Source organism: Rattus rattus, chromosome 3, assembly GCF_011064425.1.
Source record: "Rattus rattus isolate New Zealand chromosome 3, Rrattus_CSIRO_v1, whole genome shotgun sequence".
Taxonomy (NCBI): Eukaryota; Metazoa; Chordata; class Mammalia; order Rodentia; family Muridae; genus Rattus; species Rattus rattus.
In genome coordinates this window covers 205325291-205353285 of record NC_046156.1, presented here as the reverse complement: position 1 = coordinate 205353285, position 27995 = coordinate 205325291, and the positions used below count along the sequence as shown (strand labels likewise).

Here is a 27995-nt window from a genome sequence, read left to right as displayed (position 1 = left end):
TGTTTTTTTTAAAGATGTATTTATTTATTATATATAAGTACACTGTAGCTGTCATCAGACACACCAGAAGAGGGCATCAGATCTCACTACAGATGGTTGTGAACCACCATGTGGTTGCTGGGATTTGAACTTAGGATCCTCTGGAAGAGCAGTCAGGGCTCTTAACCGCTGAGCCATCTCTCCAGCCTGAACACTACTTTTTTAAAATGATGCTGCAATATAATTTCTGGGGAAAAAGAGAAAATTGTGTTCCCCAAAAAAGATCTGAACTTTTCCTGCCAACTTTCTCTCCCCTTTCCTAGCTCTTTTTTCAAGGTTTCTCTAATATCCCCATATTAGGAAAGGGTCTATTTGCCTTAAGACTCTAAATTAACATCACTGTTCACCACTGAAGAAAGTCAGCACAGCAACTCAGACCGAGCCAGAGTCTATAGGCAGGAGCTGCTGCAGAGGCCATGGAGGGGTGCTGCCTCTTGGATTGCTCCTCATGGCTTGCTCAGTCTGCTTTCTTATAGAGCCCAGGACCACGTGCCCAGGATGGCACCACTCACCACATGCTGGCCCCTCCCCAATCACTAATTACAAAAATGTTCGACACTCTTGCCTACAGCTCAGGCTTACGGAGGCATTTCCTAAGTTGAGGATCTCTCCTCTCCATGACTTATAAAACTAGCCAGTGCACTCCCTTTCTTCGTCTTTTTCTTCACTAATGTCCAAGGCATCTTTTGGGGGAACAGTGCTGCTTACCTCTGTGGGATCCCTCGAGATACTTTTTCACTGCCTCAGACCTTCCTAGCAAAGCCAGTAAACGCTAGAAACCAACTCATTGGCAAGGTTTTTCTTTTTCTCTTTTTTAATCAAACAATTCACAAGTCAGACATCACAAAAGAGAACAATGTCTTTTGGAGATGGTTTGGCCTTGATGAGGAGATGGAGACTCGTGTTACTAAATATAGATTTTGCAGATCTGTTGGTTCCTTAGCTCGTAGCATTCGGCTCCCTGGCTCCCCAGAAGCTCCTTCTCCTCCCCTGTGTCCAGCGCTCTCAGAGATGGGAAGTGGGCAGGAGAGGTGATGAACTCGTAGTGATGGTCCAGATAGCGCAGGTAGATGAGCATATGCAGAGCATAGGCCAACACCAGCAACAGAATCAGAGACATGGCCAGGCCAATCAGAACAGCAGGTGAGAAGGAAGAGCTGCAGTCTCGAGCCTGAGAAAACTGTGCCCCCTTGATGGAGAAGCCTTGGATCTGTCCAGACAAAGAAAAGAACAGAAGTGACCTTCTAAGAGTCCATTCACACTGTGCTAATGGTTCTGGGCCCTAAGTAACCAAATTTTACATACTGCGTTAAGTTTTTTTTTTTTAATTATTTATTTTATGTATGTGAGTACACTGTCACTCTGTCACTGTCTTTAGACACACCAGAAGAGGGCATCAGATCCCATTACAGACGGTTTGTGAGCCACCATGTGGTTGCTGGGAATTGAACTCAGGACCTCTAGAAGAGCAGTCAGTGCTCTTAACCACTGAGCCATCTCTCCAGCCCATGTGCTAAGTTTTAATCGCCAACTTCCCATAACTGGAACCTCCTAAGAAGAGAATGTCAGCGAGGGAATGTCTGTATCAGATTCTCTGTGGGCGTGTCTAGGGGACAGATTGATTATACAAATATAATGTGTGAAGATCCAGCCCACTGCAGGCGGCACCATTCCCTAGGTTTACATCGCAGACTGTATAAACACCAAGTAAGTGAGCTGAGGACTAGGCATGCATGCAGCTATGCTCTTGACTGTGGAAGTAGCTGTCTGCTTCAAGTTTGTACTGCCCTGACTTCCTGCAGGGATGGACTGGAACCTGGAATTGTGAGCCAAATAAAGTGTTTCTCCCTCAAACCAGCTTTCCTCAGGGTACTTTTGCAAGAAAATAAGAAAAGGAGTAGGGCACCTATCACTACCACATTATAGAATAATTTAAGTTTGTGATCTGATAAATATGATTCTGCTTACTCAGGCAATGAAATTTTGTTTGCCTTGAGGGCTCATAGTATAGCCCAGGCTGATCCTAAACTCACTGTCTTCCTCCTGCTTAACTTCATGTGTGCTGAAATCACGGACAGGAGCCACCATCTCTGGCAGGAAACTGGATTTTCAAAGAACACTGACCAACCGTTCTGGGATGGATGAGCTGTGGCAACTAAAAGTGTGCAGTTCGAGTCTCTGAAATGAAACATCTTTTAATCTGGTTTTAGGACTATTTGAGTTCATACAAAATGGCACATCTGCTATGTGTCTAACTCAAAGGACGCTCTGGGTTTGGTAAGTATGGTGTTGGATGCCGCTGACAGGGAGTGGTTGGAAGGGAGGACATGACTACTGATATGGTGAAAGCCCAAACCGAGGTACACACCGAAGGCTCTGTGTGTAGCAGACACTGTTTACCCAACTTGGCCTTCATAGTAGCCCGTGAGCAAGTGACTATTTTACTGTAGCCCAAAGACAAGCCTTGGGCTCAGGAAAGTTCTGTAACTCACCCGGAGTCACACAGCAGAAATCGTGTGATGATAAAATTTACACACGGGAAACCCGGCTTCACACACATGCGACTTCATAGGACTCCACGGCTTCTGGTATCATCTCTCTCTTTTCTTGTCACTACCCTAGAAAGCTGTATGTGGGTCATATGCAAATACCATGCCACTGTGTGTAAAGGACTTGAGAATTCCTGGATTTGGCGGACAGAAGGAATTAGGGTCTGCAACCAATCTCTTGTGCCTACCGAGGGACAAATGTTTATTCTACAGGAAAAGCCAGCGACCCTGGAGTGTGGACAGCAGTCTTCTGCGGACTCTCCTCTCTGTGGCCTGAGCTTGCACTCTGCTTCTGTTTACATTCTAGGTACTTCCACATTCACCGTGAGGAAGCCAATTTCATGCATACATGTTACACAATCCTGGAGAGGAATGTGCTCCTCACTGCAAGTTCTCCGGAGTCTTGGGGGCTCTGTGAATGTACACTGGGGCGCTTCTCCCTTATGCTCTGCTTCAGAGCCTCGAAGCCAAATCACGTTGCCTCGCTCAGCCAGCACAGAGATTCATCCCCTGAGTCTGTGACCCAGTCATCCCTGGTGGCTGCAAAGTCATCTTCCGATCCTCTTTTCCTATCCTTCATTTGAAATCCCCATCCCTTGCCTTTACCCAATTGTTTCTGTTATGTTATTTCAGTCACAAAATGTAAATAACATAAAATATGTCGTCTTAACCATTAGCCTATGCTGCTCTAAGTGCTATTGTTACGCCATGCCTGCAATGGTCCTGAATGTCTCACACATATGAGGCCGTGTACTTTCTACATGGACGAAGATGTACGGACACAGTTATGTAACTTAGCCGTGTGGCAGAGGAGTGATTTTTAAAATCAGATCGGCTTGACTCCAAAGTATGTGCTCTTCCCTTCTTCCCCTGCGCCTTCCACCAACACGATGGCTCCTCCAAGCTGAGAGAAATATATATGAATCTGTATCCCCATGTAAATACGGAAAAAGTGGGAACATGCCCTTATAAGGGATGTGCAACGCCACGCATGCTACTTCGGTGAGTAAGACTGGCCACGTAAACAAAATAGAGAGGCTTGACAGACTGTCTCTCAGTTGGGCTGCTGGGGTGCAAAGGAGCCAGCCATGCTCACAGGCGTTTCTCCCAAGGTTTTCAAGCTCTCCGGGCTACATTTGATGGTTAAGATTCCATTCCCAGGCTACCTGTCAACACTACCTTTCACACTGCAGATGTACTTCTTATCTGCTCTGATAAGATCACCCACTTCGCTCCCAGAAGGACTCTCTTCACGGAGCCTCTGGGCCCAGGAAATGTCAGTCACCAGGCTTCAGCCACAGCTGCACTAGGGTTTAGATAGGTGCCTAGTGAGTGGGAAAACGGGAAAGTAAAAGCGAGCCCTGGAGGGCTCAGGCAGAAGGAATTCTCCATCCTGCTCCATCTCATACCTCAGAAGACCCAGAATAAACCAATGCTACCTTAAAGGTACTGCGAGGACACTCTTCCTTAAACGGCTTGTTTTGGGTGGCTTAAACAAACACTGAGTTTCTTTGGCACCAAGTATGCAGGCGTGTAAAGCGTAAGTTTTAGTTTATTACCTGGAAATCAATAAACGTGACCTCCCACAGGCTTGTCACATCATCTGAGCTGCTAAGCAACAGGAGGGCATCGTTCCGCCGCAGGCTGCTGACGCGTTGGCAGTGGTAGGAGTAAGTTGACAAAGCATATATACCGGTTGCATTAAAAGTTGCTTGCACCGAATTGTTGAAAATTATCTCGACACGGTGTAAACTAAACCAACTCTGGCTGGACAGCTTGTTGTAATTGCTTAGGGTGAACCTGAGGAGGATTGTACATTAGTGTTAGCTGGCGCTTTTTTTTTTTTTTTTTTTTTTGCTTTTCTGTCTCAGACCGAGCGTCATCCGTGAACAGTACAATGGCGCCCCCTTTTGTCAGGCTGTGGAATTGGGGAGAGGCTTCTCTTTGGAGCCAAACAACAGCCAGATAGATAAGAAGGCAAGAGATTGGGAACAGGAAAAAGAGCAATACGAAATCCTACGGGGGGTGGGAGGCCCGGGGGCTTTTTTTCTTTACTAAGAATCAAATTGTATATTTATAACTGCTATAGATTTAATAAAAGCTTAGGTGTATATTAACACAGAATTAAATTGTCGTAAAATAATAGGAGTAGGTTTCTTACATTATCCTCGTGTCATATTGAACCCAGCAGGACAAAAACCTATTGCCCAATTTCCCTCAGATGCTGTGTTTAAGCTGCCTGTCAGATTCAACCTGAGACCATCATTCTCACCACTAATGGCTTTAAATTGGAACATTCTCCAATCGTGAAAAAATATCGTGAAAATATATAACTCATGATAATTTTCTTTTATTTTAAAAGATGAGACATCACATAGAACAAAATTCAACACTGGTAAGATTAGAACATCAGTAATAATTGGATATACTGGTTGGATTATCAATTACTTTCTTGTTCTTATAACTCAATATTTCTTATCTTTCTGTTTTCGTGGGTTCTCTTCATTTTATTTTGAGTTCATGGAGAATTCTGGGAGCTGAGGTAAAACGAACAGTCTCATAGGAGGTAGAGGAGGCTGGGGCTGACACTTCCCATGGCAAGGGTGGGAAGTAGTCAGAGCCCTGTCTTGTTAGTGTGATGGCTCATAGAGATCCATCATGACCACAAGTACATTGGAATAACAAGAGCCTTTTCATCTAAGAGCTGACCCCCAGGTGGGTCCAGGACTGCCCCTGAAAGCCATCCCAAGATGCAGCCCCTAGCCATGTCAGAGCAAGGCCTGAGGAAGTGGACTGCTAGGGTACCGCTTGTATAAGTTACAAGGGACGTACGTGTTGGAAACATTTTTTCACCTTTTGGCCTTCTAAGTGTAGTAAGCACAAACTTTCCTGTTGGGGTTTCTAATGCTGTGATAAAAATCACCGTGACCTAAATCCAATTGGACCTAAATCTCAGATAACCACACAATGGGGTAAATCAAGGCAAGAACTCTAACAAGTTAGGAACCTGGTGATAGGAGTTGATGCAGAGGCCATGGAGGGGTGCCGCGCACTGACTTGCTCGCCATGGCTTGCTCAGCCTGCTTTCTTATAGAGACCAGGACCACCAACCCCAGGGGTGGCTCCACCCACAATGGCTAGGCCATCCTCCATCAATCACTAAGGAAGAAAATACCCAGTAGCCTCGTCCACGGGCTGACTTTAAGGAGGGCACCTTTTCTTAGTTGGGGTTCCCTCTGCTCAATTATATCTAGCTTTGTGTCACATTAACAAAAAAAACGACCATAGCAGAGCCCGCCTTGGCCAGAAAGGCTTATAGGGAGAGAAGATGGGCAGATGAAAGTTGGGCAAGTAAGTTCTATTATCCTCAAATGCTAAGACATAGAGGGAATATGGCCATACATGTCACACACCTTTGTCCTAGCTGCAGGAGAGGAGGAGGAGGAGTGGCACGAGAGGAGGATTTACAGGACTATTTTCCAGTTGGGGAACAGTGATATTTCAAAGCAAAAGTGCTTGGCGTTTCTAGATCAGATGTGCACATCTGTCCAGGTACCTAGTGGAGTCTGTTTCCTCATGACAAAGTATGTTCTACTTTATGCTCTGTGAAACACTACCATCCTATGGTGTGGGGGCAGCTGTCCTGAGGAAGAAAGCCGTTCAGGGTCAAACCTACGATACGCTGGATTACTCAGTTATAAAAAGCCAATTTTCCTTAAAAACTTATCTTTTGAGTTGTTTGAAAGGCGAGGTGTGTCATCACTCTCAAACAAGCCTGAATACAGAAACTTTTATCGGAGATTCATAAATATTTCTACACGGCCAAAGTGTACAGGAGGAGAGCACATATGCCCTAGCATCCCCTGCTGGATCTTCGCTTAAAGCTGAACACACTTGAGCTCATCTCACAAAATGTCCATCCTATAGGAAGGGAATCTTTGCCCTATATGCATGTGTGTGTGTTTGTGTGTGTGTGTGTGTGTGTGTGTGTGTGTGTGTGTGTGTGTGCGCACGCGCGTGCACGCATGCATTCATATGAGGCCTGAGAAGAACCTCTCAGAAGCTACCCTCCTCTTGCTATTTTAAAGTCAGAGCTCTCACTGTCCTATATGGCCAGTGAGACCCACAGGTCTACCTGTCCCCACCTTCCCAGTACTGGGTTTATAAGCAACACCACCCCTACCCAGCTTTTTTTAACGTAAGTTTTAACATACTCAGGTCCTCCTGCCTACATTGACTGACTGTGGGGGGAAAATTATGCCTTCAAATGTCTTGATCACCAACTCTGAGAAAACTATAAATATTTTTATGGGAAGGAAAAATTGAAACAGGGTCTTACTGTGTGGTGTCGTTTATCTGGAATTCATTGTTTACCTCGAGCTGACAGAGACCTGCCTGCCTCTGCCTCCAGCATGCTGGGGTTAAAGGGATACGCTACCCAGCACATGGAGAACATCGTTTGCTTTAAGTTTGTTGATTACTGGCTGCTAAGCTGAGTCATTATTTGTAGATGCAGCCTTCTATCCAGCAGAAAAAAATACTGAGGCCTTTATTGAATGATTGATGGGGAATTAGAACAGCAAAGATCTCTTCGTGGTGGTCAAATAGCGTGATTCTCATAAAAAGCTATGATGAATCACCTTAAAATAGAGCCTGAAGCCTACCAGACTCTCTCAGCAATATTTTTTAGTTCTGGGGAAAGGACCACATTCTCAGGTTCATGTGCTCTTAAAGTACAGGCGTTTGGGTAGTAATTAAAAAAAGAATTCAATGATGGTGATGGTGGTGGTGGTGGTGGTGGTGGTGGTGATGACGATAATGAAAACATTCCTACAAGATTCCCTTACCTGCTGATTTCTCAGAGTACTGAGATATGTTTGGACTTCGTTGTGTAGAAAGCATTCCTACAGGATCCCATCAGACACAGCCACCAACCTCTCAGTGTAGTTAGATATGGAGTTTGCAGCGTCATAGCATGGGCACATGCCTGGCATGAGTAAATTAAGCAGCTCATAGTATATCTGGCATGCTGAACCTATAATGTTTCCTACCTTATATCAATATCCTTGGGATTTTCAGCATCACCAAACTTTAAAGACAACCTAAGAAAATGGAAACAGTATCGTTCATCAAAACAGAAATGGCTCCAGGTGGTACTAATGACTTGCAGAGCGAGCACTCTCATACATTGAGCCATCCCCCAGCCCTGTGCCCCACCTTCAAGTGGCAAATGATTACATGTACTGAGTACCTAGAATGTGCCTGGCAGCACTCTCAGACCTGAGGAGCTAGAACAAAATCCTTAAAAACCGTCCCCTTGGCTCCCAAACCCCATGGGAGAGAAAGTTGATTGCCCAGAAGTGTGGGCAATGCTGAGACTGCAGAACAGGAGAGACTGCCACTTCTCCCCACATTTGCCCACATCCTTGGCCCAAGAGGAAACATTATAGTGCCTCTGGGTATGGGAAGATTGGAGCAGTCAAGCTGCAGGAGCCCTGTGGTCCAGACTGTGCTGGGATCTAAGCAGACCCAGTCAAATACAAATCCTGTGGGAGGGAGAGCTGGACCTTCAGAGGGGCAGACACACCTGGGAAACCAGAGAAGACTACTTTCTGCCCACATTTCTGACTCTAGAGGAAAATGCCTAGCGCCATCTGGGCCCCATGTCCACAGGGACCTAGGAGAAGTAGGGGCAGGCCCTTCTGGTTCCCACCCACAAGGACAGCTGTAAGCCAGTGGACAGGGATGACCACATGCCTGAGAGCAAACACTCTGTTACCATAACTGGCTGAAAGAAAACAGGAAAACAGGTCTACAGCACTCCTGACACATAGGCCAATAGGAAGGTCAAGCCACTGTCAGAAATTGCAAAACAAGGTAATACCAGAGATAACCTGATGGCGAGAGGCAAGCGCAGGAAACCAAGCAACAGAAAACAAGACTACATGGCATCATCAGAGCCCAATTCTCCCACCAAAGCAAACACTGAATATCCAAAGCACACCAGAAAAGCGAGATCTAGATTTAAAATCATATTTGATCATGATGATGGAGGAGTTTAAGAAAGATATAAAGAAGTCCCTTAGAGAAATGCAGGAAAATTCAAGTAAACAAGTAGAAGCCCTTAGAGGGGAAAATCCCTGAAAGAATTATAGGAAAATACAATCAAGCAGGTGAAGGAATTGAAAATAGAAACAAAAAAGAAAGGGAGACAACCCTGGGTATAGAAAACCAAAGTAAGAGACCAGGAGCCGCAGATACATGCATCACCAACAGAATAGAAAAGATAGAAGAGAGAATCTCAGGAGCAGAAGAGTCCATAGAAATCATCGACTCAACTGTCAAAGATAATGTAAAACGGAAAAAGCTACTGGCCCAAAACATACAGGAAATCCAGGACACAGTGAGAAGATCAAACCTAAGGATAATAGGTATAGAAGAGAGTGAAGACTCCCAGCTCAAAGGACCAGTAAATATCTTCAACAAAATCATGGAAGAAAACTTCTCTAATGTAAAGAAAGAGATACCTATGAACATAGCCTACAGAACTCCAGATAGATTGGACCAGAAAAGAAACTCCTCCTGTCACATAATAGTCAAAACACCAAATGCACAAAACAAAGGAAGACTATTAAAAGCAGTAAGGGAAAAGGGTCAAGTAACATATAAAGGCAGACCTATCAGAATTACACCAAACTTCTCACCAGAGACTATGAAAGTTAGAAGATCCTGGACAGATGTCATACAGACCCTAAGAGAACACAAATGCCAGCCCAGGTTACTGTATCCTGCAAAACTCTCAATTAACATAGATGGAGAAACCAAGATATTCCATGACAAAACCAAATTTACACAATATCTTTCTACAAATCCAGCCCAACACAAGGAAGCAAGCCACTTCGTAGAAAAAGCAAGAAACTAATTGTTTTGCAACAAAACAAAGAAAAGAGAAGCACACAAACATAAGCTCACCTCCAAATACAAAGATAACAGAAAGCAACAATCACTATTCCTTAATATCTCTCAACATCAATGGACTCAATTCCCCAATAAAAAGACAGAGATTAACAAATTGGATGCGTAATAAGGACCCAGCATTTTACTGCCTATAGGAAACACACCTCAGAGACAAAAACAGAAACTAGCTCAGAGTAAAAGGCTGGAAAACAACTTTCCAAGCAAATGGTCAGAAGAAGCAAGCTGGAGTAGTGATTCTAATATCGAATAAAATCGATTTTCAACCAAAAGTCATGAAAAAAGATAATGAAAGACACTTCATATTCATCAAAGGAAAAATCCACCAAGATGAACTCTCAATCCTAAATATCTATGCCCCAAATATAAGGGCACCTACATACGTAAAAGAAACCTTACTAAAGCTCAAAACACACATTGCACCTCACACAATAATAGTAGGAGATTTCAACACCCCACTCTCATCAATGGACAGATCATGGAAACAGAAATTAAACAGAGACATAAACAGACTAAGAGAAGTCATGAACCAAATGGACTTAGCAGATATTTATAGAACATTCTATCCTAAAACAAAAGGATATACCTTCTTCTCAGCACCTCATGGTACTTTCTCCAAAATTGACCATACAATTGGTCATAAAACAGGCCTCAATACATACAGAAAGATAGAAATAATCCCATCATCCTATCAGACCACCACGGGCTAAAGCTCGTCTTCAATAACAATAAGGAAAGAATGCCCACATATACATGGAAGTTGAACAATGCTCTACTCAATGATAACCTGGTCAAGGAAAAAATAAAGAAAGAAATTAAAGACTTCTTAGAATTTAATGAAAATTAAGGTACAACATACCCAAACTTATGGGACACAATGAAATCTGTGCTAAGAGGAAAACTCATAGCGCTGAGTGCCTGCAGAAAGAAACAGGAGAGAGCATATATCAGCAGCTTGACAGCACACCTAAAAGCTCTAGAACAAAAAGAAGCAAGTACACCCAGGAGGAGTAGAAGGCAGGAAATAATCAAACTCAGAGCTGAAATCAACCAAGTAGAAACAAAAAGGACCATACAAAGAATCAACAGAATCAAAAGTTGGTTCTTTGAAAAAAATCAACAAGATAGATAAACTCTTAGCCAGACTAATGAGAGGATACAACAAGTGTGTCCAAATTAACAAAATCAGAAATGAAAAGGGAGACATAACAACAGAATCAGAGGAAATTAAAAAATATCATCAGATCCTACTACAAAAGCCTATATTCAACAAAACTTGAAAATCTGCAGGAAATGGACAATTTCCTAAACAAATACCAGGTACTGAAGTTAAATCAGGAACAGATAAACCATTTAAACCACCCCATAACTTCTAAAGAAATAGAAGGAGTCATTAAAAGTCTCCCAACCAAAAAGAGCCCAGGTCCAGATGAGTTCAGTGCAGAATTCTATCAGACCTTCATAGAAGACCTCATACCAATATTATCCAAACTATTCCACAAAATTGAAACAGACAGAGCGCTACCGAATTCCTTCTATGAAGCCACAATTACTCTTATATCTAAAACACACAAAGACCCAACAAAGAAAGAGAACTTCAGACCAATTTCCTTTATGAATATTGACACAAAAATACTCAATAAAATTCTTGCAAACCGAATCCAAGAACACATTAAAACAATCATCCATCTTGATCAAATAGGCTTCATTCCAGGGATGCAGGGATGGTTTACTATATGGAAAACCATCAATGTAATCCACTATATAAACAAACTGAAAGATTAAAAACCACATGATCATTTCATTAGATGCCAAGAAAGCATTGGACAAAATTCAACACCCCTTCATGATAAAAGTCCTGGAAAGATTAGGAATTCAAGGCCCATACCTAAACATAGTAAAAGTCATGTACAGCAAAGCAGTAGCTAATATTAAACTAAATGGAGAGAAATTTGAAGCAGTCCCACTAAAATCAGGGATTAGACAAGCCTGCCCACTCTCTCTCTACTTATTCAATATAGTTCTCAAAGTCCTAGCCAGAGCAATCAGAAAACAAAAGGAGATCAAAGGAATACAGATTGGAAAGGAAGAAGTCAAAATATCACTATTTGCAGATGACATGATTGTATATTTAAGTGACCCCAAAAGTTCCACCAGAGAACTACTAAACCTGATAAACACCTTCAGCAAAATGGCTGGGCATAAAATTAACTCAAATAAATCAGTAGCCTTCCTCTACACAAAATAGAAACAAGCCAAGAAAGAAATTAGGGAAATGACACCCTTCATAATAGTCCCAAATAATATAAAGTACCTCGGTGTGTGACTTTAACCAAGCAAGTGAAAGATCTGTATGATAAGAACTTCAAGTCTCTGAAAAAAGAAATTGAAGAAGATCTCAGAATATGGAAAGATCTCTCATGCTCATAGATTGGCAGGATTAATATAGTAAAAATGGCCATTTTACCAAAAGCGATCTACAGATTCAATGCAATCCCCATGAAAATTCCAACCCAATTTTTCATAGAGTTAGATAGAACAATTTGCAAATTCATCTGGAATAACAAAACACCCAGGATAGCTAAAACTATCCTCAACAATAAAAGGACTTCCAGGGGAATCGTTATCCCTGAACTCAAGCAGTATTACAGAGCAGTAGTGATTAAAACAAAAAACAAAAAACTGTATCGTATTGGTACAGAGATAGGCAGATAGACCAGTGGAATAGAATTGAAGTCCCAGAAATGAACCCACACACCTATGGTCACTTGATTTTTGACAAAGGAGCCAAAACCATTCAAGGGAACAAAGATAGCCTTTTCAGCAAATGGTGCTGATTCAACTGGAGGTCAGCATGTAGAAGAATGCAGATCGATCCATGCTTATCACCCTGTACAAAGCTTAAATCCAAGTGTATCAAGGACCTCCACATCAAACCAGATACACTCAAAATAATAGAAGAAAAAGTGGGGAAGCATCTCGAACACATGGGCACTGGAGAAAATTTCCTGAACAAAACACCAATGGCTTATGCTCTAAGATCAAGAATCAACAAATGGGATCTCATAAAACTGCAAAGCTTCTGTAAGGCAAAGGATACTGACATTAGGACAAAATGTCAACCAACAGATTGGGAAAAGATCATTACCAATCCTACAACTGATAGAGGGCTTATATCCAAAATATACAAAGAACTCACGAAGTTAGACTGCAGGGAGACAAATAACCCTATTAAAAATGGGGTTCAGAGCTAAACAAGAATTCACAGCTGAGGAATGCCGAATGGCTGAGAAGCACCCAAAGAAATGTTCAACATCTTTAGTCATCAGGGAAATGCAAATCAAAACAACCCTGAGATTCTACCTCACACCAGTCAGAATGGCTAAGATGAAAATCTCCAGTGACAGCAGATGCTGGTGAGGATGTGAAAAATGAGGAACACTCCTCCATTGTTGGTGGGATTGCAGACTGGTACAACTATTCTGGAAATCAGTCTGGAGATTCCTCAGAAAATAGGACATTGCACTACATGAGGACCCAGCTATACCTCTCTTGGGCATATACACAAAAGATGCCCCAACATATAACAAGGACACATGCTCCACTATGTTCATAGCAACCTTATTTATAATAGCCAGAAGCTGGAAAGAACCCAGATGCCCTTCAACAGAGGAATGGATACAGAAAATGTGGTACATTTACACAATGGAATACTACTCAGCTATCAAAAACAATGACTTTATGAAATTCATAGGCAAATGGATGGAACTAGGAAGTATCATCCTATCACAGAAAAACACAGATGGTATGCACTCATTGATAAGTGGATATTAGCCCAAATGCTTGAATTACCCTAGATGCCTAGAACAAATGAAACTCAAGAACGGATGATCAAAATGTGAGTGCTTCACTCCTTCTTTAAAAGGGGAACAAGAATACCCTTGGCAGGGAATAGAGAGGCAAAGATTAAAACAGAGACAGAAGGAACACCCATTCAGAGCCTGCCCCACATGTGGCCCCTACATATACAGCCACCAAACTAGATAAGATAGATGAAGCAAAGAGGTGCAGGCTGACAGGAACCAGATGTTTATCTCTCCTGAGAGACACAGCCAGAATACAGCAAATACATAGGCGAAAGCCAGCAACAAACCACTGAACTGAGAACTGGACCCCTGTTGAAGGAATCAGAGAAAGGACTGGAAGACCTTGAAGGGGCTTGAGAGCCCATATGAACAACAGTGCCAACCAACCAGAGCTTCCAGGGACTAAGCCACTACCCAAGACTATACATGGACTGACCCTGGACTCCAACCTCATAGGTAGCAATGAATAGCCTAGTAAGAGCACCAGTGGAAGGGGAAGCCCTTGGTCCTGCCAAGACTGCACCCCCAGTGAACGGGATTGTTGGGGGGAGGGCGGTAATGGGGGGAGGATGTGGAGGGGAACACCCACATAGAATGGGAGGGGGAGGGGTTAGGGGAATGTTGGCCTGGAAACCGGGAAACGGAATAACAATTGAAATGTAAATAAGAAATACCCAATTTAATAAAGATGGAGAGAAAAAAAAAAAAGAAAGAAATGGCTCCGACTACAGCATGGCTCAGCTGGTGGGATCATGTGCCCCCAAGCCCAGCACCCTGAGATCTAGTGGAAGGAGAGAATCAACTCCTGAAAATTCCCCTCTAACCTCCACACTGGCACACCTACACTTGAGTGTGCACACATGGGCACGGGGTGTAAGGGGGCAGAATAAATAACTATAATCAAAAACGGTTGTTATTAGGAATGATTGACTCCTCTCAGACACTCAAAAAAAAAAAAACCCCTCAGAACAGGTCATGGAACTAATTGTGACATCTAAACATCCAACATTGATAGCAGTGACTTAGAATATTCCTACAACTGGGCGTAGATAATACATGAGCCATAAAACATGATGATAGACTGGACTTTTATTACAATAAAAGGTTTGCTTCTCAAACGGACCCATTAAGAAAATAAAAACAGGAAAAAAAAGAAAATATACAACAATGAAAGACATAGAGAAAGAGAGAGAGGGAGAGAGAGAGAGAGAGAGAGAGAGAGAGAGAGAGAGAGAGAGAGAGAGAGAAAATCAAAACAGAACTCTATCTGGTAGTACATGGTTGTGACACCAGCACTCAGCCGAAGGAGGAAGTCACAAACCTAGACTTGTGAGTACTGTCACCCTAGCTCCAGGGATCTGATGCCTCTGGTCTCTGAGGGCATTTGCACTCATCTCATGTACACACACACACACACACACACACACACACACAGAGAGAGAGAGAGAGACAGAGACAGAGACATTCAGAGGCAGAGAGACAGAGTCAAAACAATAAAATTTAAAATATGCTCAGCATCATTGGCCATTAGTTAATCATAGAATAAAAACAAATTTGCATAACACAGAACAACAAACAGGATGATTAACGCATCTCACAAGCGGAGCTCACAGGTTACAACTGGTATTTGTGCAGACTTTTCTGAAGGTAAACAGTAGCTTTCCTGAGTCAAAGACAGAGTAACCATTCTCTCTCAAGAGCAACAGTATCCGCTCTCTTGGCACGCTCCAAGCCCTGGGTAGTGCGGGAGAGCTAGCCCTCATTCCACCCTCACTGGAATCTGGGGTTTGTAGTGGAAGCAAGGAGTCCAGAGTTCGCGTGGAGTTGGTGGCTTTTCCTCACCTTCTGAATATTACAGAAAAGCATCTGGTCCCTTAGTGTTGACAGATTCTCCTTGGGAAAAGAGAGAGGAGATGCTGGGCTGCTATCCGGGAGGTAAGTGGAAGAATTTCAATCAGTCTCTGGACAGAAACTGCTGGCTTACCACGAAGGACATGAATGGCTGTGCTTCTACATTGTGTCTCATAAGTGTCTCCAGCAGGGAGATGTGTCGCTTTGGCTCTCCAGGCCTTTGTGGTGCACACACATTGCCCTAAGAATGGAACTGTCTTACTAACCCCAAGATGTACCCTTTAGCCCAAGACCAGTGAATGTTTTTCAGAAAGTATTAACCACACAGAAGCTTTTAGAAAGGAATTTCTGCTCAGTTTCACACTGCTGAGGACACGAAGCAAGTGGGTGATACTGGGAAAAGCAGAATGCATTAGTGGTGTTTACCCACTCAGAAAGTAGAGGCAAAAGGATCAGGTGTTCAGGGCCAGCCTCAACAACAGATTAAATCTGAAGCCAATTTTAAATGCAAGAGACCCTGTCTCAAAATCAGGGACTTGCTTTTTTAAAGTTTGGAGCAGGCATGATGCTGCACTCCTGTAATACCATCACTGGGGAAACTGAGGCAGTAGTATTGCCATGAGCTTAAGGCCATACTACACTATGTAGAACATTCTAAGCTAGCCTTGCTGCAGTGTGTGACTGCAGATTTTTTCAATTAAAATTTAGCAGTTTCATAGACTGATATCTATGCCTATATAATATGATTTGCCATTCTACTCCTACATGAAAAAATTTTTACAAAAATACATTCTGCCACAATGACTTATGCAAGAATGTTCATAACTATCTAAAAAGTTACATAAAGGAGAGTAGCAAAGTTTTATCATCAATGGGTCAAGAGATAATTAAATTGTCATATAGCCATACATTGGAATATTACTTGGCAATGAAAAAGAATGATCACAGAAGATTGCCTGAGTCATCATGTTAAGTGAAAGAAGCCACAATAAAAAAGAGAGAACGCATTATATGACTCTATTGAAATAACCAACGGTTCTCTCAAGAGGTAGGAGTGACCCAGATGATGGATTACAATGGGTACAAGCATATTTTAGACATGATGAAAGTGTTTATGGTCTTGGTTGTGGTGATAGTACTACGTGTGTACGTCTATATGTGACCAGTGATCACGTGATACACTTGAATATGTGCAGGTTGGTCTTCACTTATATTTTAATAAGGTTAGAAATATAAGAATGATGAGCACGTTATGATAGGAAAATATTTTAAAAATTACGTGTAAAGAGAAGGCTGCCGCTATATCAATAAAATATCTTAGAAGTAAAATAAAAGTCAGAACACCTTAGTGTGCCTTCAGAAACCAAAGACAGCAAAATCAAATAGCATGGGGAATGGAAGACAGCATGCTGTGACGTCATTAGCTTGACATACTTCCAAAACATCAGTGGCCACACTGAACTATACCCTAATACTGCTTATGAGGAAGGCATGTGATGACCACAAAGCAAATCATATAACCAAGACTGATAAAAAAAAAAGTTTGTGTCTCCTCACAGGATAAACTTGGACCCCTTTCATATGCCTGTTTGCAAACACTTTGGGAGCCTCTTTGCTAAGGGAAGCTTCAAGAGATCCCTTCCTTGGTGGTATTTTGACTGTCAAAGTTCTAAAGAAAATCCTTTAAAGGAACAAGCTATGCCAGGTGTGGACAAAAACCTCTGTAGTTCTTCCAGTGGACCTCTCTGGCTTGGTCACTCACTGGCTTGATCTGTACCTGTGAACTAAACCTCAGAGCAAAGCCATTCTGAGTCATCCATCACCTGGTGAGGCAAGCTCCCAGAAGCAATCCACCAGGGGTTTCTGCCCAGTGGCCTTGGTTCCCATGGAAGCTCAAAAACACACCATGCTTTGGAGCAAAGAGCCTAAGGCCTGATCTCAACATATCCAATTCACTATTTGGTCAGTGAGGATGTTGTAGGTGCCGGATGCATACAGCTAACCAGGGACACAAAAATGGGTACAACCCAGAGCAAGAGTGGAAAAAAGATCTCAGTTGGTGCCCAGTTCTTACACATTTACAACAGATTCTGAATTCTTTGCACTATAACTGTCCAACCTCAAAACACGCACAGATGCTGGGATTGTAGTCTGTCTGCAGGGTGCTCACTAGTTAAAAAGAGCAAATCCTTCCACAGCAAATCTCTCTGCCAAATTTGCCTCTCCCTGAACATTTTATTTCCAAAAGCTAAAGCGTGGTCACCTTTTTCCAATCTGGGCTTTTGACCTTCCATGGCTATGTCTCCACTCGGGTTTGTTTGTTCTTTCAGCAACCCCTACTATAGTTCTGTCAAACACAAGGGTTCCCTCACTGGAATGGGAAAGGCAGCTCGTTATTTTACAGAGGAATCGGTATCCGGAGGTCTTACCAGTTGGAACTAAAACCCCTCACTTCCTGGGAAGAAGACACTGGTCTACTCTCTGGGTGTGGGTATACCCAGGCTGCCTGCATATTTCTGTGAGCTGGGCTGCAGGAGAGGGGGACTGCCCACCCTGGGCTCATACCTGAGTATATTTCTAGGGTGGTGACTAAGAAGATAAAATACCAGTGCCTGCTCAATATCGGACGTATGCACTATGAAAACTAAATCGTGTGTCTAGAGAAAGCACTCCTCAGTTCAGAGAGAACTCTGATGCTCTTTCAAAGGACTCGGCATGCAGTTCTCGGTACCCAGGTCACATGGCTAGCAGCAGGTTATAACTCCAGCCTCAGGGGATCCAGCACACTCTTGTCACCTCTTCAGGCATCTAAACACACATCCACACCCAGAGAGACACAATCACATAAGTAAAAAAAAAAAAAAAGTAAAATAATCTTAAATTTTATTTTCAAACAAGCAGAAAGCCCCCACAGCCTCTCCAGCGGGTAGTGAGACAGCAGGCCTTTGCGCTTGTCATTGGTATTAAGGAGAAGGGGCCACTGCTTTGAACAGCACCTGACGGTCCTCCAGAGCCTGTGCTTGGATTTCCTCATCTGTTTAATCCTGTGAGAAAAGACCAAGCGGAAGTTGGGAATGAGTCCCTTTTAAAGACACTTGAAAACTGGAGTTCTGAGTGGAACTCCAGTAAGTCTCCGAGCCTTGTTCAGCCTGACTCCTTATGACCTATCGGAGAGCCACTGTGATGACTACCAGATGTGGAGACCTCACTATCCCTGGCCTGCGGTAAGCCCACCAAGGCTGTCAGCTATGGTGAAGTTACCACCATCTCCATCTGACGTGTGACCAGCCCACGGGACCTAATGGCACATCTCCCTGGCAGAACTGGACCTGCAAGGCAAGTCTTAACTTTTCTTTCCAGGCACAGTTCCCTCTGATGACTAACGTCTCCACAGCCCGGTAAAAATCCATGCTGCCCACCTATCTTCCCACAATCCCCTAATGTCAGGATAAATGGAGTGGAGGTATGCCAGCCAGCTCTGGGCAAGCATGCTTGTCCCCAGGCAATCAGCGTCTCTCCATGAAACTGACCACAAACAAAGAGCCCTGTAGGGAATTAATTGGAGCCTGGGAAAAGTGTCCTGGGCCCTCAGCAGTGTGGCTTTCTCTTCTGTAGTCCTTGATGGTTGTGTCGTAACAAGTGAAATAAATGTAGATGAATCCTTAATAGTCCCCTAAATCTTGCAATTATAACTCCTTAAGTCCCTTAGGAGAGCGTCATTCTGAATGGAGATGCCTAATATCCTTTATACAAATATATCAAAATAATCCATTTCACCCATCATCAAGAACTTTAAAACAAGAAACAAAAGTCAGGAGCAAGCCAGCAATTCCGGCCACACTGTATAATGTATAAAAAGGATTCACACAGGAGAGCATACATGATATCTTGTAGTTGATACAAAGTATCCTAACCCTCACAAAACAGAACAAGAGCAATGAATCTTCCAAAAGCATCCGCTGTACCAACAAATATTTTTTTTTTAAACGGGGTTTATGGGACTCAATCGGAACAGTTCAGCTTTCCTCTTCCTGGACCAAAGCAAGTAACAGAAAAAAAAACAAAACAAAAACAATCAAAAGATTTGGATGCCTGAAAGGTTTTCTGGGAGTGATCTGTTCTCGATGGGGACTTTTACTTAATCTGCTTACCTCAAACCAACGCTAATCAGTCTGTTCCTCTAACGCTCAAAGAGTAAATCTCTGAACTTCGACCAATTGTCCTCTTGCGCAACAAACCGTGGACTTACCCGTGTTCCATAATCTGAGAACCTCCCCCATGACCAAACACGACACCTAGTTCTGAGTAAACAGGCTTTCCTGAGTCACCCAGTAAGACACGTGTACCCTGCTGCACGATCTAAGTTCATTTCATGGTAAGAGCAGGGTACTTGAACATTTGAAGTTGAGACCAAGCCGGAAAATAAACATTTTTCCTTTCCTTCCTTTCCCTTTTCCTCCCCTTTTCCTATCCGTCCTTCCTTTCTTCTTCCTCCAAATGATGCGGGCTCTTGTCTGTTCTTGGTTGCCTATCAGAACTAAAGAACACGAGCACATTGCAGAAGATATCACACACCTCCATGTGCGATACAGAGAAAGCAAGCTAGAACCTCGCCAGAAACCTCCCTGTGGCTAGCTTTCAAAAGTACAGAAGGGCGTCCTCCGGCTGCTCAGGAAGTACAGGTTAGGTTTCCGTGGTCTAGCCCAGTTGGAAACCCTGCAACCAAAACTCCAACCTGTTGGGCAAGATGCGCCCACCCGTTCAATAACGACATAACTATTGTAACTAACTACCCTCCGATTTGGGGTAGGAGCATGGAAGGAGGTGCCCGTGCCTGGTATTGTAAGGCAAGTCAACAGCCCAGGACTGGGGACATCATAGGCCCAGCGGGTAATTAAGTCTTATTGTTTAATTAAATTGATATATTATCAAACTCCCTTCTAAATGCGGACATGCTCATAGATAAACTTTTTCCTCCTTCCTTCCTGTGGTGGTTTGAATGTGCTCGGCCCATGAGAAGTGGCACCATTAGGAGGCGTGGCCTTGTTAGAGAAAGTATGTTACTGTGGGGGTAGGCTTGGCAGTCTGCTAGTGCTCAAGCTCCACCCAGTGAGGAAAAAACCCTCCTCCTGGCTGCCTGGGGAAGAGACTCTCCTTCTGGCTGCCTTTGGATCAAAATATAGAACTATTGGCTCCTTCAGCTCCTCCAGCACCATGTCTGCCTGGATGCTGCCACGCTCCCCACCATGATGATAATGGACTAAACATCTGAAACTGTAAGCCGGCCCCAGTTAAATGTCTTCCTTTATAAGATTTGTCTTGATCATAGTGTCTCTTCACAGCGATAGAAACCCTAAGACCCTTCCTTCTTTCCTTCCTTCCTTCCTTTTTTTCCCTTCCTTTTTTAGAGTGAATTAGAAACTCACTTTTAAAGCTTACAGAAATAAAACTAACCAGACACTCTCCAGCAGAATTCACATGCAGAAATATTTGGACAAACGAATTTGCTTTTGAGTAAAAGAAGAAAATGACACAAAATTCAGTGGTTGGTTGGGTAGGCGGTTAGGAAGAGGGGGGATCTGGGAAGAGCTGGGGGTGAATATGATCAAACGAGGTTGTACAAAATTCTTGGAAAACTAATTAAATATTTCTAAGTTAATTTGTGACTTGATGCAAAGCGGCTAGTCACACTGGATCACGCAGAACCTCTAAGGCTTTCTCAGTCAGGAAGACTAACTTACACCGCGCTTTCCTCGCTGCAGTTAGAGTTGCCAGTGTCCACGGTGGTGTTTTGACCAAGTGCTTCATCAGTAAGGTCCAGCCAGGTCTGATTCTTAAATTTAACTGTGATTCTTTTTGTCCAGAAGAGGATGCAGGGAATCCCATCCCTGGAGAACTTAACAGGATTGTGATGGCTGAATGTACTCCAGTGTGCTTTGCTCAGATTGTAGTTGAAAGTCTGGTTAACCAAATAAAAGAACTTTTAAGAGACGAATGTGTGTCCTTGGAAGCAAAGTCTTCCAACAGATATAAAGGTTATTTCACATCCTGCAATAATGGATACATGTTGGTTTTTGGTTTTTTTTTTTTTAAGATTTATTTATTTATATGTAAGTACACTGAAGCTGTCTTCAGACACACCAGAAGAGGGCATCAGATCTCATTACAGATGGTTGTGAGCCACCATGTGGTTGCTGGGAATTGAACTCAAGACCTCTGAAAGAGCAGTCAGTGCTTTTGACCACTGAGCCATCTCTCCAGCCCACATGTTGTTTTATATTTACTTAAAAGGCAGCATAGGGAGTGGAGCAGTTATTCCAGGGTAAATGAAAGAAATTCAGGAAAGAGCAGTAAGTTCCCCAGGAGTAAAAGAAGCCCTTGCTGCAGTCTCTGTAGATAAAGCCAGAAAACTGAACACCGTGAGGACAGCAGGAGAGGGCAAATACAATTAAGAAGTGTATGGTTTTCTCAGCTACCCAGAGTAGATTATGTTAGTAGTTGACACAACTAACGTGCACATATTCAGGGTAGCCCTGAGAGCCTCGGAAGGCCTGTATGTAAAGTTTAATGTGTCAACAGCCATACCTGTGTGATGGGCACTGTTGTGAGATTCTGGACTGGTTTCACCTCTCCGCTATTCCTTTGACCTGTCAAATGAATAATGAGTTGACCTGTCAAATAAATAATGATGTGAGTGACAAGGCTGGATGCTACCAGTTTGCTGACGTGATTGAATGATGCTGAGGACCACACTGGACCACATCCTGCATGTGCCTGTTCTGGCTTATCATTAAAGATGCCCTAGTTTAAAAGATTTTTTTCCAGGAGGGATTCTCCTTACTAACAACACAAATGAGGAAAATGTATCCCAGAACAGGCTTTTCTTTATCCCTGCACCCAGGAAACTGAAAGGGCAACTCCAAGTCTTACCATTCGGTACAATCGCTTCTTTGCTGGAAGACGCTTGAGAACTGAAATTAGAAACAGAGTTTCAAATGGGAAGCAAACATCTGCAGATCTGAGAAGCCATCCCAGCTGTGTCTCCAGCTGTCCATCTCTCCACGAGGCACACTGTGGCCACTCAGAATGCAACATTTTTAGCCATGAATTTCTGATTTAAATACGACCCATCCTCTCCAAACGAGATATAGAAAATACAGAAACTTCTGAAAATTTTCTGCTTTTGTGGATGAATTGTGATTCTTACTCACTGGAGATTACTGACAGACAACTTCCATACCACGCAGTGATCTATCCACCAAGCATTAACCAATAACATAAATACAGTTATGAGCAATAAATTATTTTTCAATGAAATTTTACCTCACACTTGTTTTTACTATATGATATATAGTAATATTCAATAGAAATATTCAGTATTCAATTTTATTTTCTAAAATGCAAATTCAGCCACCAGTGGCAGCACAAGCCTTCCATCCCAGCACTCGGGAGGCAGAGGCAGGCAGATCCCTGTGAGTTGGGGGCCAGCCTGGTCTACAGAGTGAGTTCCAGGACAGCCAGGGCTACACAGTGAAACCCTGTCTTGAACAAAAAGACAAACTTAATTGCCAAAAAGGTATTTCTGAAAACTCTGAAATAGAAATTATTGATAGCCTTTTACTCTTTATATATACTGATAATAACATACTATTACAGAATTTACTTTTTATAGAATGCCTCAGGGAATTCTCCTCAGACCTCTTCTCTATCTGCAACCCCTCAGGCATCTCACACTCTGTCTTTAATCACTGTCTCTAAGATGAAAATTTACAACACTTAAAAATATATTGAGAATTCTTGTTTTTCAGAGTGCAATTTTTAGACTTCAGCGTATATCACAAATATTCGCCTATGTTGTCATATATGTCTTGACACAATTTTGAATTTCATGCAGCATTACATAATAGAAATGTATCATGATTTCTTCAGCCATGTTCCCAGTTTCACCTATTTATGGTGTGATTTAAATGTCCTCCAAAGGTCCACAGTGACCGTAGGCTGGGCAGACAGGTGGCAGCATGTGGGTGAAGCAGACGTCCTTAGTGTGTGGTAGTTCTTACACAGCCTAGTGATGGTTCTCCTACAACCCTCAGTAATTCTTTTTGATAACATTTGTATAAAAAGAGCAAGCGTTGCCCCTCCTGTTCTCTATTTCCTTGCTGAAGATGCCCCTCCTTGTCCCAAGATAAATTTCATCTCACCGTCTGCCATTAGCCTTGGACCCTCAGCAGATCTGTGTCAACTCAGGCTTCTTGCCCTTGAACATCTGAAAACATAAGATAAATAAGCCTCTCTCCTGTGAGATAGATCAGCCTCTTTTTGGTTCCAAGATAGCATGAGTAGCGTAGTTCCTTATCGTACTGAACAGCTCTCTCACACAAATTGTCCCCAGTGCTCTGACATTCTAGGACAGTGGTTCTCAACATGTAGATTGGGACCCCTTTGGAGGGTCACACGGCAGATGTCCTGCATACCAGATGTTTACAATTCATAACAGTGGCAAATGTATGGCTATGAAGCAGCAATGGAATACTGTTATGGCTGGAGTGACCGTGACATAAGGACCTGTAGTAAAGGGTCATAACTACAGGAAGGTTGAGAGCCACTGTCCCAGGACATTACAGTGGATGGCTCTTTACTGTGAAGCTCTTTAACATGAATTCCTAAGGTAAAATAGGAGGCTAGGATAGGAGATAGAGAAGTGTTTTGTCATGTATTCCATGCATTTAAAAAAATGCAAAACGGGGGATCGGAAAGTGCCTCAGTGGACATGTATTACTCTCCCAGGAGATCCTTGTTCTATCCCTAAAACCCGTATCAGATGGCTTACAACTTCCTGGAACCCAAGCTCCAAAGGGATCCGATGCCTCTGGCCTCCTTGAGTACCCACGCACAGGTGGCACGCATGTACACATATATACAAATGATTTAAAATAAAATAAATCTTCTCAAAAATGCAGGCCAAAATACAAAATCCTCCCCACCCGCACCAACCCAGGATACAGCCTTTGTGTCTCAGCCAATCCTACTTCATACGTAATTAAATAGAACTGGTTACAAATTAAATACAGTATTCTAAATTATCTAGTGAAAATGTCTACAGGTGACAACTTTGAGAAAGTGTATGCAACAGTTTGTTCCTCATTATGGACAGCATACCATTGTAATTTTTGTACAGTAAACTCTGTCCATGTAACCTGGTCAACACCATGCGTTTTGACCCAGGAGCGTAACCATGACACTAGAGCTACGACAGAGTTAAAGAATATTAATGCCACCCACCAGAGGTTCTCCGAGCATTGCTACAATGTACCTGTCACCCTCCACCTTCCATCCCGAGCACATAGACAGGCAGTCGCCTTTCTTTCTGTATGAGTTGTCATTTTACAGAATTGTAAATTAATGGTCATATAACATTTATCCCTTAGTATTTGGTTTCTTTTCATCTTCACCCATGACTTTGGAATTTATGAACGCTGTTCTATCTACTGCTGCTTCATCCTACTCTTGACAGGCATGTGTGGTGTTTGTAGCTTGGGACTTTCTAAGCAAAGATCTAAGGACTTTCGTAAGTACAGTTCGTGTGGAATATGTTTTATCTATTTTCTTTTGCAGTGCAGAGGACTGAACCTAGGACTTCATTCGTGCCAGGCATGTGCTATGCCACTTAGCCACACACAACCTAGGAGACACGTCTGTTTACGATAAGTCCCTCATGAATGGGGTGGATGTGAGCCAGTCCTCTGAGGCCAATCTTATCTTGGCGAGCTTGGGGGCACTAAGAAATTTAATTTCCCGAGCAACATGCGTCTTATGCAAAACATTTCTACCTACCCAACCTCCAAATCCACCCCCCCCGGGTGAGTTGAAGCGTCATTGAATATACAAAGAAACAGCTAATAAGCAGGAAACACTTCCTGAAGAGTCTAAGCTCTCATACACACAAAAAAAGATTTTTAGTATTTTCTTCAGTTTAAATGTTGTCATTCACAAGCTATATATTCTAACGCCAACCTATATATTCAAGTTTTAAGTGTCTTCAGTAACAAAAACGTAGAATTAATGAAGTATAGTTTACCTAGGAAAAATAAAATGTACAGAGTCAATTTGGCATTCCTAACTTATAGAAGAATTTATGGAATATTTGCTGGATATAAGTATTTTAATGAATGAATGAACAAGCCATAGTACCATTAAACTGCTTCGTCTAATCAAATTTTTCCATGTGTTCATTAATGAAGGACTTAAAGTAAGCAAAGAAGTTCACTGTCATTTTAATCCCTGGTCAACCCATACAAAAATAGTCATTTTTTAAAGATTAATTAATTAATTTATTTATTTATTTATTTATTCATTATGTAGTCAGCGTTCTGCCTGCATTTATGCCTGCAGGCCAGAGAGGGCATCAGATCTCATTACAGATGCTGTGAGCCATCATGTGGTTTCTGGGAATTAAACTCAGGACCTCTGGAAAAACAACCCGCCTTCCCCACACCTCTCACGTAAATCTTGTTAGCCTGCTGTCATCTCTCCTAGGGATAGCCCTACAGAGTTAAAAGATAATTCTTCTTTTCAGATCTGTGATTTGAAAGAACATCCATGAAATAGAAATTACCCGTTCCTTCATAGAGAGTTAGCATGCATTACTAGATGAGGACAGTCATCTACATGACTTACTTTCTGTTAATGTTTAAATTATCACACAGAACAATGGGTTTCATTCTTGGACTGTCATTCATAATTTGCTTTCACTGACCCTCCTTCCCCCTCTGTCCCCACCCCACATCTCCTTTTTCCCTGCAGCCCCTTCCTCTCTAAGGACACATGTATTCAGTCACCTCATCCCCGTACTCCTCCCCAACCCTCCCTTAAGTCCTCCCTTTTTCCTGTCATGGTCCCTTTTCTAGTTTCATGACCTTTACTACTCTGTCTGCCAACACTTATATTAAAATCTAAGGTCTTCCTAAAAGAGAGAACATGCTATATTTCTGTTTCTAAGTCAGAGATAATTTACCTAATAGTTCAGTTACGCCCATTTTCTTGCAAATGCCATAGTTTTTTTCTTTAGGATTAAATATTTCATTATATATGTAATTTTCCATATGTACTAATTAGTAGCATCTAGGTTTTGCAGCTTTCTTGAAGAGTACAGCTGCTCATATAATTTCTAAGTTCTATGATGTTCATAAAACTAAAATTATATATATATATCATGCCTTAATAAAAGCAGAATTTGATTTTTTTAAAGATTTATTCATGTATATGAGTACACTGTCACTTTCTTTTTCTTTTCTTTCCTTTTTTTTTTTTTTTTTTCTTCAGAGCTGAGGACTGAAACCAGGGGCCTTGCACTTGCTAGGCAAGCACTGAGCTAAATCCCCAACCCCTGATTTTTTTAATTTTGACTTCTTTGCCAATATAATACAAAAGCCACTCATTTCTATATAAATTTTGTGGAGTACATTTTATAGACTGGGATATAGCTCAGTGATAGGGCACTTGCTTGGCATTCATGAAGCCCTAAATTTAATTGCCAAGCATCACAAAAGCACAGGATTCCATGATATTATGAAGCCAGGTGTGACCACGAATTCTGTAATCTCAGATCTTGAAGTCAGATAGGAGGTGAGAAGTTCAAGGTCAGCCTGGGCTTACAGGAGACCTGTCCCAAACAAAACAAGGTAACATTTAACTACCTAAGATATGTAAGCCATCTCCTATCTAAAAGAAAGCTTCAGTGAAAGCACCAATTGATTTAGGGGGAGAAATGAACAGAACATTGTGAATGTCTATTCTTTTTTTTTTTTTTTTTTTTTTTTTTTTCGGAGCTGGGGACTGAACCCAGGGCCTTGCGCTTTGCTAGGCAAGCGCTCTACCTGAGACTAAATCGCTAACCCGTGAATGTCTATTCTAAAGCTGTTGTCAGCTGCTGACTTGGGAGTTCTGCAAGGAGCTTTTCCAGCTCGCCCTGCTTGCTGCTGGGCTCCGTGTTCACACGAATGTCCCCGGTGCACTTGGTGAGATGGCACATCATGAATAATTGGGGAACAAGACATGCAGTGGCTGTAGTTGAGAGTCTAAATATACTTTTTTAGAGATAAGCGAGTACTCCTTTGTAAGATATAGAAAGAAAACAAAAACGGTGCTTGTTAATTGCCAGGGCCGTCTTAAACCGTCAGCACCTTCTATTAATCAGTGAGACCTAACATCACTTCTTTGGGATCACAAGTTATGCCCACTCATATAATCTTGACAGGAGAAAGTGTGAACTTAGCCCCTATTTATAAACATAAAAGAAACCGGAACCAGGTCTGCTCTGAGAGCCGATTAAGCAGTGGTGTATTTAATACAAATGCAGTATTTCTTAGTGTTTTGGACAATAGTCCTTGCTTCTTACAATAAAAGTATAGTCTAATAAATATTGCCGTTAGCTGTATGGTATAACCTAGCTTATACATTTTTGAACCATAAACAAATGCAGGTACAAAACTCTATAAAAAAAAAAAAAAGGACAGAACATCTAATGTCACACTTGCAAACACATCACATTAAAAGATGAGCCGTTACTCACCCTACATTCTTCCTGGCAAGTATCTGATCCAAACTGACTGAAAACACCATACATAAGAACAGAAGTGAGAAACTAAACAAGAGTTTTCTTCCCATCAAGAAATGTATGCTTCTTCAAGCCAAGCACATCTGCTAATACATAGAG

The 27995-nt window shown here is 42.3% G+C and overlaps 1 protein-coding gene across 1 annotated transcript; it reads right to left on the bottom strand.

Annotated features, from left to right (window-relative positions):
• Positions 1-831: 831 nt before the first annotated feature.
• On the bottom strand, positions 832-27995 carry Atp6ap1l (ATPase H+ transporting accessory protein 1 like). Its single transcript, XM_032899057.1, has 7 exons — positions 27852-27995; positions 22211-22251; positions 21866-21927; positions 21022-21239; positions 7640-7690; positions 4148-4388; positions 832-1249 (listed from the first exon to the last, which is right to left on the bottom strand). Exons 1-7 carry the CDS (start codon positions 27944-27946, stop codon positions 947-949), a joined length of 1011 nt encoding a protein of 336 aa, XP_032754948.1. The 5' UTR covers positions 27947-27995; the 3' UTR covers positions 832-946.

Bases quoted from the DNA above. Each gene is read 5' to 3' on its own strand.
- Atp6ap1l (XM_032899057.1), bottom strand. From the start codon at position 27,946: ATGGGAAGAAAACTCTTGTTTAGTTTCTCACTTCTGTTCTTATGTATG. The intron at 21,928-22,210 runs GTAAGACTTGGA...TTCATTTGACAG, and splicing joins AGAAGCGATTGTACCGAATG to GTCAAAGGAATAGCGGAGAG. The intron at 7,691-21,021 runs GTAAGTTAGTCT...CCATTTTCTTAG, and splicing joins TGCAGCGAGGAAAGCGCGGT to GTTGTCTTTAAAGTTTGGTG.